Raw genomic sequence first — 15,625 nt, forward strand, 5'->3', positions numbered from 1 at the left:
GCACCACAAAATAGAGTGAAAATGAACTGTTTAATGCCCACGCGAGAAGAATCAAGTTCACAGGCAACAGGAACAAACTCTGAGGGATGGCCCGAATTCTCTTACCAGAACTGTGTATTGCATGGTCTTACTGAAAATAAGTAAGTGAATAGGATTCTATTTTGCTTTAGAAATCTGCTGTAAAAGGAGTGACGCTAAGTATTAATATGGTGGTAAAAAGAGAACCTGCTTGGGTCAGGTCTCCAGGGAAGAAGGTGTTGGCTGAAGCAATGTCGTCTCATGAAGATACACCAGCCCCGCACCTTTAAGGGATAGGAAGTAAGACATCAAATACAACTTAAGAATTTCCAGTCGCACTTTGTCCAATTATAAGCCAAAAGTAGAAGGCTCTTTCAAAAGCATAATGTAGTACATACAAGTGACTCATTTATAGCCCCATCCACACTGGGGTTCAAGGCAGGCTAACAAACCCCCTGTGGAAAGGGAATGGTGAACTGTACTAAGGTTATTAATGTGACCCTCACCACAGGCACAGTAGTTATGACGAGAATAAAATGATCTTTCATAAAAGAAAGCGGGGGTGGTGGCAGCTGGGGCAGAGAAACTCTGTATATGCAGATAACCTGGTTACAAAGAATGACACAGCCTTGAAGGGAGAAGATGAAACCCACACAATGGACACCATGTTGCTGAAAGAGGGTGTGTGGAGGGTTGTTCCCAGGCAGCCCATTTAAATGCCTTAGTGAATGCAGGTCACACACAGAGGAGCGTCTCAGGCCCTTGTTTTTTTCTTTCTTTATGACAACAATTTTGCAGTTAATTAGATTCTGGACTTCTCAAGGAAGCTCAGAATGGGGCCTGCAGAATAAGATACATGGAAAAACTGTGAAACCATGAAAATACATTTTTTTAAAAAGTTTTCAGGTATAATACACAAAAGCAAACAAGTTTATCTTAAAAAATATCAAGTATCACATCCATACACTATTCCTAATTATAATTACTTCTTAAAGCAACATATGTCTTTGTTTACAAATACAGCAGCAGGTGATAAACCTAACGTCTCAAACAGATTGCTTACAGTTCATAATACAAACAAATGTCTAGGTCTCAAATCACATTGTAGGCAGTTTAACTTAAAATGCATAGACAATTACATACATTAAATTTGTCATTATTAAGTCAACTTAAAAAAAATCACCATATTAAGAAAAAAAAACTTTTATAGAGCACACATAAGAAGTCAAGTTTACTTAATGGCAACAAATCAGTATCTGCTAACCAGGGACAGGCAGTTTAAGTGCCTTCATCCAGGGAGGAAGTGAAGAGGAAAAATGTCCCGTTACTTTGCACACACAAATAGCTGCACTGACAAACACTACAATCTTGAGAAACCTTAATTTCTTACTTTAAAAAAAGCTATACCATACTTTGCTCTTTGAAATGTCCAAAGGCTGTTCTGTAATTTCCACCAGTGGCAAACTAAAATATCTAGGTAAACCAAAAATGGGCGCACTAATGAATTTTCCAATACCCCCCCACCTCTAGACTGTAAGCCTCTGCAGGACAGGCCTTCTCTTTCATCTCTGTATCTCTGGAATCTGACAAAGCACCGGGAACAGACACTTAAGTGCCTGTTAAATAAATGCAGTTCTCAGATGTTTTCTGTGGCCAGAAGCTTGCCTGGCATTTCTTTAATACTGATTATTTTATTGGCAATTTTTCTTTTACTTAGCAGAATTCAGAAAATAAAAAGTGTTTGTGTTCAATACTAAATATTGCTTATGATTCAATTATAGTCTTCCCTGTAAGCCACCCATTACTTTCTGTGCATAGTCCATGTATCAGTGTGATTCATCTGATTCTAACCTTGTGTTTTTCAAAAGCCAACACTTGAAGGTCTGTGCTCAGCTTTAACTTCTAGGGTTTGTAACCCCGGCATTTTATAAATCGAGCACTATTCAGGGTGAGGAAGGAAGACATTGGCACTCATCACTTAGAAGTACAGGCAACAAACTGATATGCAAACCAGGCACAGTATTTTAATGGAGACTTGAGTAGAGCTACGTTCATCTATACAAAGTTTCAAAAGCTGTATGTTTTGAGTACGGTTGCACTAATTATTTTTGAGGTAAAATTTTATGGGCAAAACTGACTTCTATGCCAACATTCTATTGTAGTGGTGTGCCAGACCAAGGCCAAAAATTCACCCCCTTTCTTCTCTCCCCTTTTACTATTCTCTACTGAAAACAATAAACACTAGAAACAAGGCAGAAGGAAGAAGGGCCCTGGGTAACTAAAACAGATGTATTGTCTATTCCTGAATAATCAATGCATTACTTTATACAAAACAGGGCAGTGGAGTCAGACTTGTAAAAAGCCATCTTCAAAAGCATGAAAAGGTGTCAGGCCAAGTCCAGTACGGACAAGCCAAGGTAGTTCACACACTCTAAGAAGCAGTGATTCTGGAGAAACTGCATGTGTGATAAGGACTAAGGTCTTTATTTTCATTTTCTGTTGTCATTTTTAGGTTTGACATTCAAAATCTAAGATTCCAACTCCAGAAGCACTATTCCCCAACACATCTCAATGATCTCCATCAAATTTGTCTTCAAGTTCTTGCTCTGAGACAGTCCCAGTACCAGCATATTCCATACCGTGTATTCCCTTCAAAGACCAGACAAACTTTTCTAAGAAACAGTCTCCTCCCCAAATGGATGCCAGCCTAGCAGGACTTGTTTCGAAAGCAACATTATTCCCCTGTAAAGAGAAAACTTCCCCCCTAACCTCTCCCCCATTCCTCCACTGAATCAACTTCTGCTTTTAACTTTATTCTAAACCTAAGAATAAGTTTCTGTCCCAGAGTACCCACAAGAATGAAGACTCTCCCAAGTTCAGAAATAATGCTCTCAAAAACTAAAAGGAGTATAAAAGTAAATTCTAGTCCCTTTAATTCCCATTCTTAACGTTAAAAAAAAAAAACAAAAAAACTCTCCCAACTACTAGTTGGAAAGTCCTCAAAAAGCAAAGGGAAGTTGTTGTGTCAAGGGCACACTGGGTAGAATGGGTCACTGGCCAAATGCATATATATACTTATTGGGGGGAGTAATCCCAAAACTCATGCTCCTGAGTCCTTCCAATCCTTTTAGCAGATTTACTTCTCTAATAAACAGACTCCGGAATTATAGATTTCTAAACATGCTACCCCCTGTTTTAGTCCAACATTATCCTCTAGTGTTACATTAAATATTATTGTATCTAAAGCTAGAGTTGTCATCTTATCCCAACGTAGCACAACCAAAGTAACCAGGAGGAGATCTTTGCGGTCTCACTTTTCCTGTCTTATCCCTCCAGTTAGCTGACAGGATATTGTCCGATCACTAAGCTAAACACCTTCTAAGGCTCCTGCCTTGTAAACGGGAGGCTACTCTGACAAAAGATTTCAAGAGTGTTGTAGACAGTTGCAGCTTGCCTTGCAAGGGGAAGAAAAACACACGACGGCTTGTGCCACTATGTAAGAGCTGTCTAACAACATTCCCCAGTCTGAAAATATCTAAACAAATCAGTTTCAATTCTGAAAGCTTGACTCTATCATCTACTTAAAACGGAGCTTAAACACTGAATGTTCTTCTCAAAGATGACCATCTTGCTTTCTTAAAAGGAGGTAGCTATCAAACCATTAAATTGGCAGCATTTGGCATTCTTGACGGTTTAACTGTAAGAGAAACAAAGTACTAAGTATCTTATTTCTAAGCAAAAATAAGAGCTCCAGCATAAATCTCTCCTATACTAGTCAAGAAATCCACAATACATTTTAGTAACCCAATGGATACATTCAAAGTTTCAAATATTATTTGACAAACAGCATAGTCAGTTCTAAGAATCCAAGAATCTGATTTAAAGATAAGGTGCCAAAAAGCTACTCAGGCTATTTTGGTGGTTACAAACACTTATTTAAGCAACAGTCACACTGCTTTCAGCTCAACTGCAGAGATCTACAGGTTATTATTATTTTCAGGGTTAGAGCTAGAGGATAGTTGTGAAGGAGAGCACTCAATTCTACCTATTTACCTGTCAACAAATACTGAACTGACCAGTTAGCCTTAAGCACTTTATGAACAGATGCAGGAAAACTATGCAAGAGACCGTGACATGGCTTAACCAGACTGAAAAGACACAGACATATTTTGATCGTGCTTGTACAAAGAGAACGGTCATGTCTAAATGACTAAAGTTCTCGAAACGTAACTGCTCTACGTGTTTACAATAGACCCCTAGAGTGTGCCAGTTTTCCAAATCAGGGAGAAACTACGGGATGTGCTCCTTCTAGAGAGCTGAGTGAGAGGCATCTACATGGAAGGGTCTCGGTAGGAGAGTGTTTTGTGGGAATGCAAGTTACTTGTCACTATGAAGCAATTTCCAGGGCTTCCTCTGGCTTGAGGTTCAAGACAGTGAGAAATATTTCCTTCTTTGGAGTTCTTTTCAAAGCAATATTGACATCTCAAAATCTATTCCAAAGTAATACAGAGATCACCAATTCTCTAATCATAAATTATACATGCTGGCCTGCATTAAAAAGAAAAATGTTTTTGTACATGGCAGATTTTAGAGCTGTGTGACCCATCTCGCTAAAAATAAAGCAAATCAGGTGGAACTCAAAATAAAAGAAAAGCTTTTAGTAAAAGATCAAGGATAAAAATGAACACTGCCTGGCTAATGAACTCAACAACTGACAATAATTACCAACAGCTTTCAATGTATATCCAAACTACAACCTCTAGAAGACCAGGTTTACTCATCCTGTAGACAGGGTAGCTCAGGATATTGAGGCATCATTTGTTTAAATTATGACAATGTGATTGTTTTCAAAGTGTGTTTATTTAGGGCAAAAAGTGATTATAGAAAAATATTGGAAATAATTTGCCAATGAGGTTGAAGAGTCTAACAATAATCCATATCATCTTAGAGTTTTAAGTGTGTGGTTTCATAATTTAAACAAATCAAAAACTTTTAGACAATTGTATCAAAGAGCTATTCAATATACTTCATCACTTTAACGTTCCATAAAAACCAAATAAAATCACATTTGAATGATTTACTTTTACATTTTTATCTGATTGTATCCATCAGATGTACTACATATCCAAGTACAAGAGGCAGATATCTTCTCTGAGAGGTGCAAGAGTTGTTCTTTCATGAATGCCCTCTAATAGTGAAACCAGCAATTTTTATATATGCATTCACGTGCATATATATGTACTTCAAAAAGCAAAGCGTCCTCTCTTCGTCCATTAACTTAATGGTAAGACTGCAACAGAAAAGAGAAAAAGTAAACCTCTAGATTTTGTAAGTGGAGTTTAACAACTCCTTGCTGTGGCTTAAAATAAACGTACTGCTTAATAAATCCAAACAGCAAGTCATCTCATTTACCTTGGCTACAATTTGCAAAAAAATTTTTTTAAAGAAAACACATATAGCAAGAATTTATACTAATGAAAATAAGTTTTGGGGGCATTTTATTAAGATTCTTTTTCTGGGGTACCTGAGTGGCTCAGTCGGTTAAGTATCCGACTTTGGCTCAGGTCATGATCTCCTAGTATGTAAGTTCCAGCCCAGTGTTAGGCTCTGGGCTGACAGCTCAAAGCCTGTAGCCTCCTTCAGATTGTGTCTCTCTCTTGCTCTGCCCCTTCTCCACTCGACCTTGCACGCTCTCTCTCTCATAAACTTTAAAAAATTAAAAAAAAAAAATTCTTTTTCCTTTACAGTTGAGGTGGTATCTGATAAATCTAGTTGGAGATCTGATTATTTTGTTAAGAGTAAGTTGACTTTTTTTTCCCTAATGATAATCAGGACTTGAAGATTACTTGGCTTACTTCTGGGAGGAAGTGGGATGCTTTTCTATTTGGTCGTCTGCCCAAGACAGGTTCCCCAACTAAGACGTCAACCCTACTACTCTGGCTTGGCTGACAATAAAGCATGAAGCATTACCTGTAACTGACAATGCAGAATAGTGGTATAATCTGGAACTCAATGCTGCTGAAGATCTAACAAAACTCTGGCTGAGAAACACTATGGAGAGTTACAGGAAGGGTAGGCAATGTTATATACTCACTGCCCTAGATTCTCTAAAAATTGACCTCTGTATCAAGTCAGGCAAAGACTGTTTTTACTAAACTGTACTTTGAAGTGATGTCAAAAAACAAAATTGAGAAATGTTAAAAAAAAGTTCAACGAAATACCAGAGTTTACCTCAAGGATGTTGTTGAAGACACTGCTTACTACATGACAGTCTCTGGATATCTTTGGGAAATTCTTCTAATTTTAGTACCAGAAATACTTACCTTTTCATTCCTTTAAATGCTTTATCTGAAGCTTGAAGTGTACTCTTATCTTATATACACACACCTCTTCGTTTAAAAAGTTTTATAAGCTTTCTAACCTATCCAAACTGGAGGCAAATAATCTTTTAGTTGAGCTTATGTGACTATGAGTGCATTTTAAGAAACAAATTTAACACTCACATGGGGGCCACCAGGCATCGGTGGAGCACCAGAAGGTCCTGAAGGCACTTGAAAAGGACTGTTGGGAGCGGGATAGAGTCCTGGCGTGGGATATGATCCTGCAGGAGCAGGATATGGTGCTGGTGGTCCCCAGGCTCCTGGTGGAACAGTGCCCCACGGAACGGGTGGTGCTGCCCCTGGTGCTTGGGGAGGAGGTGCGGGATATGGCCCTGGAGATGGGTATGGCATATTAGGGGTAGGATACTGCCCACCCATTCCTGGCGCCCAAGGTCCAGAAGACATGGATCCCCATGGACCTAACGGACCAGCAGCAGCTGGATCTGTGGGTGCACCATATGGTCTTGGAAGCTCCGGAAAGGGCATATTTGGTGTAGGATAAGGCCCCGTGGGGCCAGGGCCTGGCACAGTTGGGGCTGGATAAGGACCACCAGGTGGGGGACATGATGGTCCAGAAGGAGGAAAGGGTGCTGGGGGTCCTGGAGGTGGTCCGGTGGGAGGCACAGAGGGATACATTCCTGTTGGTGCTGGTCCAAAAGGCACAGTGGAGGGTGCTGCACTTGGCGGGAGTCCAGATGGCACAGAAGGTGGAGCACTTGGGTTATTCCAAGGGTTGGAACTTGGCCAGCCTTGAGGAGGTTGGCCAGGTTTTGTATTGCTCACAGCAGAGGTTTTGGCAGGGGAGTGTTCAGGTAGCGCATCTGCCAACTGGAATACAAAACAGGCGTGTCTTATCAGTCTTCTTCAGGGACAAGCCATGTCAAACATGATCATATGCCCATAAAGGACAGGAAGCTACAGAATCAGGGATTATAAACCTATAGAACATCTTCAAAAGGCAGTCGGCTCAGTTTAAAAACAATTCATTTAACATAAAAGTCAACTTTACAATGCAAATTCCTTAGAGAAGATCAAATTTTCTAAATACAATGAATGTAAATACTGTGGATTTGAATCTCAGCTTTACCGCAAACAAGTTACAGAGCCTCTCTGAGCTTCAGTTTCCTCCAGTAAAAACAAACTTTAGCATTAACTTGAGGCTTAAATAAGATAATTCATGTAATACCCTTAACATAGTGTCCCGTGTATAGAATATCCAATAAATGCTGGCTATTATTAACACTGCCAAATTAATAGAGAACATAAGCAACTTAACACTTTTTTTTTTAATTTTTTAAATTTTTAAAAATGTTTTTATTTATTTCTAGGAGAGAGAGAGAGACAGCGTGAACAGGGGAGGGTCAGAGAGAGAGGGAGTCACAGACTGAAACAGGCTCCAGGCTCTGAGCTGGCAGTCAGCACAGAGCCCGACGCGGGGCTCGAACCCACGAACCGCGAGATCATGACCTAAGCGAAAGTCGGACGCTTAACCGACTAAGCCACCCAGGCGCCCCGCAACTTAACACTTTTTAAATTTTTGTTTTAGAATTCATAAAGAATACATATAGCAACAATTTTTCAAATATATCTAACTCAATTAAAGCAAATCATCTATTAAAATCACATGTCCCCCACCCCAAGAAAGAATCACACAAAGCATCTTTTTCAAATTAAAAGACTTGAGGCCCACAGTTAGAACTATGTCATTTTCTTAAGAGACAAAAAACTTGTAAAGGATAAATACATCAACTTACCGAAAATTCATCAGACATTTTCCTAAAGAAAAGAAAGAAAAAAAAAGAATACTTCAAAACCAGAGCTTACCACTTCTTATATATCCTATGAGGATCTTTCTCTGTAGATACCACTTTTACTTAATCATGTATGTCATGTCTTTAAAAAAATTTTTTTTAACGTTTATTTATTTTTGAGAGAAGGAGAGAACGCGCGCACGTGCAAGAGAGTGAGCGACCACACAGGGGAGAGGGGCTGAGAGAGGAGACACAGAATCCAAAGCAGGCTCCAGGCTCTGAGCTGTCACAACAGAGTTCGACATGGAGCTCGAACTCATGAACCATGAGATCATGACCTGGGCCGAAGGTGGATGGTTATATGATTGAGCCAACCAGGCGCCCCAAGTCTTCTTTTTTTAAATGGGGAAGACTTCTATAACAGTTCATGTAGTTCTACAAATGTCATCCCTGTTTACTGGCTGCACATCACATAAAAGTGATCTCCAATATAGTCTGCACTTTCATTTTGGTAGTGGTTTAGGTCGATGGCATTTTGAGCAGTTTTAAACGATGAGATACAGTGAACACTTCTGAATACATATCCTTGTGAATCTGTCACCAGGAAAAAGTACGGGAAGTGAAATTTATAGTCAACAGGTAAGGCTATCTAAAATCCATCTTAAAAGTACATGCCACTTTAGAGTTCTTTGCAAATTTACACTATCTTTTTAAACTCCTCTTCACCACTGGATATTTTTAAAATTTTAAATAGTTTTCAATTATGACAGGTTAATAATTTCCACTTTGTTGTTTCAACTTATATTTTTAAAATTAAGTGGAAAGTAGAGCATCTTTTAAATTTCATGCCCAAATCAAAATATTTTTTTTGTGTGAATAAGGACTCATGTCCTTAGTCCACTTCTGTCAATTTCTAAAGTGAAATATAACTAATACTCACTAAAATGGATGGATGTGAGGTGTTCAGGTCAACGAGCTTTGACAACTATACATGCCCCATTAACCATGATAACAGACAGATATTTCCTTCACTCCAGCTTTACTCATGCTAACTTTCCAGTCAACTCCCCCATCCACTTAGCAATCATTTTCTTAGTTTTTGCCTATTCTCTGACTTCATAATAGAGTAAGATAGTATGTACTTTTTTTGCCTTTAATAATTCACAACTTAGTAGTACATCTTTTTTTTAATGCTTTGTTAAACTGTAAGGAAATTAGCTCTGAAATGTGAAACAAAAAAGTCGCCTATGCTTTGTAACAGTACTAATATGGTTTCACTTACTTAAAATCTTTTTGTTCTTCTTTCAAGCAATAATTACTGTATAATTTACCTTTTCTCAATGGCTATGACAAACTGCCCTTAACAAATTCTACTGCCACTACAGGGAACATCAACTTCGTAATAACAAATACCTACAGAGTCTCTACTGTGAATAGGCACGGTGCTGAAAGTCTTTTACATAGGTGATCTCATTGATTAGATGCAAAATTCCTTCGCCCAGTTTACAGTTTCAGAAAAGGAAGCTCATCAAGTTAACTTGTTTAAAGGTAGAGCTAGTGACAGGTAGAAAGGCGCTCAAACTCTGGTACAGTAGGATTCCAGAGCCAAGGCTTTTAACCACTAGGTTACAGAGCCTCTATTATGTCCCACAGATACTGTGAAATCTGTTATTTCCTACTGATCTGCACCGTAACACTCTATCTTAATTTCAGTAGCTTTATATTTTTATCAAATTTCAATGTCAGTTTACCTATTGTTACTGTTCACTCCCTCCCCCACAGATTTTCCTGAATATTATTTTTTCCAGATAACAAGTATTTTTCCATAAAAAGAATCTGCTGTTCTGGCTGGAATTGCATTAGATTTACACATTAATGTAGGGACCATGTAACATATTCAAAATATCAAAACTTTTCATTCAAGAACAAGATATGTCTTCCTAGTTCGCATCATTGTTATTTGTCAATAGTTTTTTAAGCTTGTTTTTTCTTTAGTTAGGCTTCATGCCCAACATAGGGCTCAAACTCACACCTTCGATATCAAGAGCTGCATGCTTTACTAACTGTGCCAGCAAGGCGCCCCTATGTGAAAGACTTTTTAAATTTTAGTGTATTAATTTTTTTAAGTGGTGATATTACTAAAACTCCGCTGATTCCCTGGGATTTCAGGTAAAGAATTATGTTATTTGCAAAAGAATAATTTTATATTCTTTTCAATATTTACACCCCTTTTCTCCTTTGTGTTAGCTAAACTTCACGATAAAATATTAAACAGCGATAGTGAGCACAGTGGTCTTCTTGTTCCCAACTCTCCTCAAAATGCCTCTAATATTTAAGCAAAATTCCCATTTTTAGTTTGAGATTTGAAAAAATTAAAGAAGTCTACGCCTACGTTGCTAGATTTATTTTTATTTCTATTTTGCTAGTGAAAAAAACATTTAGGAAGACACTGAATATTTTCAGATCTTTTTGACATCTAATGAGTTGATCTCAGTTTTTCTCCTTTGACCCTCAACAGAGTTAATTATGTATAAAAATTGCTTAATATTGAGCCACCCTTGCATTCTTAGAGATTTATTTTTAAGTATAATCAGTTATGGGGAAGGATAAAAAGAATATGAAGGCTAAGTCAAAACTGCTAAGACCTTGCTATTTATTCAGAATGTCAAAAAACACATCTTAAATGTATAGCAAATACAATTATCCATTCATTCCCATGTTAAGGTTTGTTTTATACTAAAACATCACATCACACAATAGTAAATTCTTAGGACTAACACCTGAAGAAACTTTATCAGTGAAGGAAAAGTTTAAAGTCTACACAAGACTAACATGCTTTTCAAATAGGATGAGCATTTCTGAAACAGAAAATGGTTCTGTTTCAAAGTTCACATTAATTCTGGAGTGGAGAAAAAGCAATCCACTCAATTTCATGTGGCTGAACAGGCTTTCAAAATTACTCCTTTCCCTCTAAGTTAAAAAAATATGTATATGTATACATGTATATAAATACACACACAAAATATAAAATTAATTAGTTATAATCTAAGTTATTTTATAAGTTAATGATAACATTAAACTGATGTGCAACTCTGACTTTGAAAATTTGAAGTTAAAAATTAAGTCCTGGAAGATAAAGGAGGTACTAGTATCTTTTTTTAATTGTTAAATATTAAGAAATGTTTTCTTAATGTTTATTTACTTTGAGAGCGAACGAGTGCACGCAAGCAGGGGAAGGACAGAGGGAGAGAATCCCAAGCAGGCTCTACCCTGCCAGTGCAGAGCTGACGTGGGGCCGACGTAGGGCTCAAATCCATGAACAGTTGAGATCATGACCTGAACCAAAACCCAGACTTGGATGCTTAACCAACTGAGCTACCCAAGCGCCCCAAGAATCTTTACATATATATGTATATTCTTAGAGATATAAGAATCTTAGATATACCTGGATTATGCTAATTATTAAGATGAGGCCAATGTAACCTTAAAGTGGCCCCCATTCCCCCTAAAAAGTTTATAATCAAGGAAGATTTCCATTTTTTCTCTTTTTGGAATACTCTAAAGCTATTACTTCCTAAACTTTCCATTACTACTTTATGGCAGCATCTATGCATCATCTGAAAAATAATTAATTTTATTTTCAGAGCAGCAAGAATACTGATTTTATTTTAAGGTTTATTTATTTATTTTCACATTGAGAGAGACAGAATGAGCAGGGGAGGGGCAGAGAGACAGGGAGAGAGAGAATCCCAAGCAGGCTCCACACTGAGAGCAAGGGACTTGAACTCACGAAAACGTGAGATTATGACCTGAGCTGAAATCAAGTCAGACACTTACCTGACTTGAGCCACACAGGTACCCCAAGATTAGCAATTTTACTAAAAAATTTTTTTAATGTTTATTTTTGAGAGGGTGGGGAGAGGCAGAGAGAGAGAGGGAGACACAGAATCCGAAGCAGGCTCTGGGGTCTGAGCTGTCAGCACAGAGCCCAACGCAGGGCTCGAACTCACAAACCATGAGATCATGACCTGAGCCGCAGTCAGATGCTTAATCGACTGAGCCACCTCAGCATCCCGAGATTAGTAATTTTAAAACAGTACAAAATTTCTTTTGACATATACTAGAAAAGTAAAACACTTCTATAACTCTTATGACTTTTAGAGTAAATGGCAATCCAATCACAAGGTTTTAAAAAGTTGAACTTCATAAATTACTAGTGACTACCGAACAAGGAACATTTCAAAGGCCCATCAAATTGTGATGTAGTGACAAATAGTATAGGAGTAGATGCTTATGAAACCTGGATGTCAATCCTTTTGACTAAGACAAACTTTTTAACCAGAGCCCATTTCTCATCTACAAAACAGTTGTAAATCCTGACTACTTCACAGATAATTAAAAGTAACATATTTAGGGGTGCCTGGGTGGCTCAGTCTGTTAAGTGTCTGACTCTGGTCATGATCTAACAAACATCTCACAGTTCACAAGTCCGAACCCCGTGTCAGGCTCTGTGAGGACTGAGCGTGCTTGTAATGCTCTCTCTGCCCCTCCCCCACTCATATTCTCTTTCTCAAAATAAATGAATAAACTTTAAAAGTAACATTTAATAATCTATGAAGTACTACAGACATGTAAAACGAAAATGAAACTAGGAGAAATCAGGACTTTTGCAGTGATTTGTTTTACATGGGGGGAGATAACAGTAATACACTGAAAATACAAATACTGAGTTTAAAATCCATGAATGTTTTTAGTATTGGCCTTTTTATCACATATATTCTATTTTACATTTGGCAATGCAAGGAACTGGATCTTTATGTGTCAGTCACATTTGCTACATTTTCTTGGATACTGTGTCTGGAACATATATACCAGGCACTGTGTTGGGCTTTGGGGGAAATGAACAGTACCGTGTGGAATAAATGCTTACGGAATTCACAGTCTGGTGGAGAACTACCCTTTAAACAGTAACTACCTTACCTCAGGTAAGCACAGGGCACCGAGAGTACCTCAAAGAGCTCCTAAAGGAATGAAGGAAGGGAGTCTCAGGGGAGGAATCCTGAGAGGCAGTTCCTTTGCAGCCTGGAAGAACAATGAAGAAAAGAGCTGGGTGTTGGGAATGGTGGGACAGGCCCTAGGAGAAAGGCTGATTGTGGAAAAGCTGAAGAGTACACCATGGGAAGTGTAAGCAGTTCAGATTGTCTGGATTACAGAAAGGGGAGGAAAAGAAGTCTCAGCAGAGAGCCTTTAGTCTGAGGTCTGAATGTCTCAGTCACACTCAGCTCACCTACGTGACCCTCAGTTTCTTCAACCATAAAGAAGGAGCCAGTGACGGGGAAGACTAAGCGGGACTCCTAAATCAAGTGCCTATAATAACAGTGCTCTAAAAATAGTGGGTGGCCACCTCCTCTTCCTTTGCACATAGGCATATAGCTAGCACAGGTTAAGAGAGTGGCAGCTCAGTCACAAACGCCTAGATAAAACTGCAGCTCTTCACTGGCTGGCTCTACACAGGCTGACCTCTCCAAACCTCAGAGGTGAAAGTCGGCAGGAATCAAACCCACCTCCCTGACCTGCCCTGAGACTTACACAGGCGGAAAACTCAACAAACGTTAGCTTTTATGCTCCCTACTCCAGGCCCACAAACCTTTATCTGCACTTCTCAAGTCAGAAACTCGTAAAAAGTAAAAAAAGAAACATTCCTAAGTTTGGAATAAAACTTACTTGGTGGCAAAAGCGGGCTGGAGGATATTTATAGTTTCCATAAAGTCACACCCATAGCTGCACATATATGAATGCTGGATGAGGGATGCTGCCCCGACTTTGCCGGGGTGAGATCTCGTCTATGCACCTTATTCTCTAAAATCTGAAGAGAAAATCCAAAGATTTCTGAATTCCAAAACACACTAGCCCCAAGGACTGCAGTTAAGGAATGGGTCTCCGTTCCTCCTGGAGACAGGAAAAGAACATTCTAACATACACAACCCAACCCAGGTTTCGAAGACAAAGATGCCAGTACCAAGAAAAATTTCTCTTCTTCCAGCCCAATGAATACAGCCGAACAAAGAGAACTTCTAAAGATTTCGGAAGGCACCTTGGCCTGTAACGAAGCTTCGTTTTCAAGACAGGCCTTTACAACCATCAGGTGTAAGGGCGCGTTATTTTCTTGAGCAGTAATGCTATGAAAAGTTTTTTTTTTTCGGTCAGGTGAGTATGGTGTGAAGCGTCAACGTTAGAAATTTTATCCAGTAAAAGCACTGCCCTTGATTTTCAAAGGGGAAATGGTTTTAGCTATATATAAACTTCCATGTGTAACCTAAGCTCCTAAATCCTAAAATAAAAGAGTATCACAGAACTCAGCACTCCTCACGGTTTCTGTCCTGTGTATTCATCGAATGTATCTGCCAGCACCTCCTTTGCTAAGGAATGACCAGAAACGTTGTCACACTGCGGAGAGTCTTAAACAAGTGCCAGATTCCTCCAAGACTATATGCAGGCCTATCTCTCTCGTTTTATTAGACATTAATGAATGGGGTGGGGGTCGGGGCTAAGAGGTGCGAGCCCGGAGCCCTTTAGGACCAAACGAACAAAGGGAGTCCGGGATCAACCGGAGCGAACCGGCCTCCGAGCGGGTCGCGCCGCCCGGGAAGGGGTGGGGGAGGGGCCGGGCCCGCTCGCCGCCCCGCCCCCAAACCGATCCTGACGTCAAGTGCGGAGAAACCCATCGGGCGCGACGTGACCTGCCTCCGACGCCTTCTCCCTGGGGGGCTTTGGGGGGCCATCGGCAGCCCGTAGGAAGATGGCGCGGGCAGACAGCTTACTCCCAGCCCTCGAAGAGGCGACTCGAGGCACCTCTGATACCGCGCCCGCCTCTCGCTTGGACGACCTCCCTCGCCCCCCCTCCAGGAGATCCCTAGCGCCGAAGCAGCCTCACCCAGCAAGATCCGACACCGCAGTAAAGTCTAGAAGCGGCGATGGGTCCGAGCGAACCGGCTGCGGAAGATCTGAGCGCGAACTGACGGCAGTGGCGGCGGCAGCGGCGGCGGCAGCGGCAGCAGCACCAACAGCGCGCAGCTCCTCCTGGCGCCGGAACAGGAAGCGCCGAGCGCACCGCCCCCGCTCGCGTTCTCTCCTCCTCCTGGGGCAGGGCTGGCCGGGCCGGGCCGGGCCTCGCGCGCCTCCCGCAGGCTCTGTGTGGCACTGCAGCCTGCCCGGCGGGGCCGTGAAGCTTTCTTCTGGTGGGCGGGAGGAAAGCTCCCTGGTTTTCCGGAATTCCGAGCACTCGGTGGAAATTTCTGTAGCCAGTGACGTTTTGAGTAGCGTGGCGGAAACTGCTAACTTGTTTCCTGGAGTGGCTTGAGGACAGGTTGTGGATTTCCTATGCTTAGATTTTTACAGCCGGGCCTCGAAGCTGGCTGGGTGTGGATACGGCCCAATTAGGGGATACCGGCCCAGGGACCAAAATTGGGGAGAGCT

At 40.4% G+C, this 15,625-nt stretch overlaps 1 protein-coding gene across 3 annotated transcripts; it reads right to left on the reverse strand.

The window, feature by feature from the left end:
- Positions 1-766: 766 nt before the first annotated feature.
- Positions 767-15,170, reverse strand: MAPK1IP1L (mitogen-activated protein kinase 1 interacting protein 1 like). 3 transcript variants are annotated; one of them, XM_039240458.1, is made up of 5 exons: positions 13,874-13,996; positions 13,130-13,231; positions 8,153-8,174; positions 6,522-7,226; positions 767-5,308 (listed from the first exon to the last, which is right to left on the reverse strand). In XM_039240458.1, exons 3-5 carry the CDS (start codon positions 8,168-8,170, stop codon positions 5,297-5,299), a joined length of 735 nt encoding a protein of 244 aa, XP_039096389.1. In that variant the 5' UTR covers positions 8,171-8,174; positions 13,130-13,231; positions 13,874-13,996; the 3' UTR covers positions 767-5,296. The 3 variants fall into 3 exon arrangements, with proteins under 3 accessions (XP_039096389.1, XP_039096387.1, XP_039096386.1); XM_039240456.1 differs by lacking the exon at positions 13,874-13,996 and adding an exon at positions 15,084-15,170 and having other exon boundaries at positions 781-5,308; XM_039240455.1 differs by lacking the exons at positions 13,130-13,231; positions 13,874-13,996 and adding an exon at positions 15,084-15,166 and having other exon boundaries at positions 781-5,308.
- Positions 15,171-15,625: the final 455 nt, after the last annotated feature.

The sequence above is a fragment of the Hyaena hyaena genome, unplaced genomic scaffold (assembly GCF_003009895.1).
Source record: "Hyaena hyaena isolate Hyena2069 unplaced genomic scaffold, ASM300989v1 scaffold_175, whole genome shotgun sequence".
NCBI lineage: Eukaryota > Metazoa > Chordata > Mammalia > Carnivora > Hyaenidae > Hyaena > Hyaena hyaena.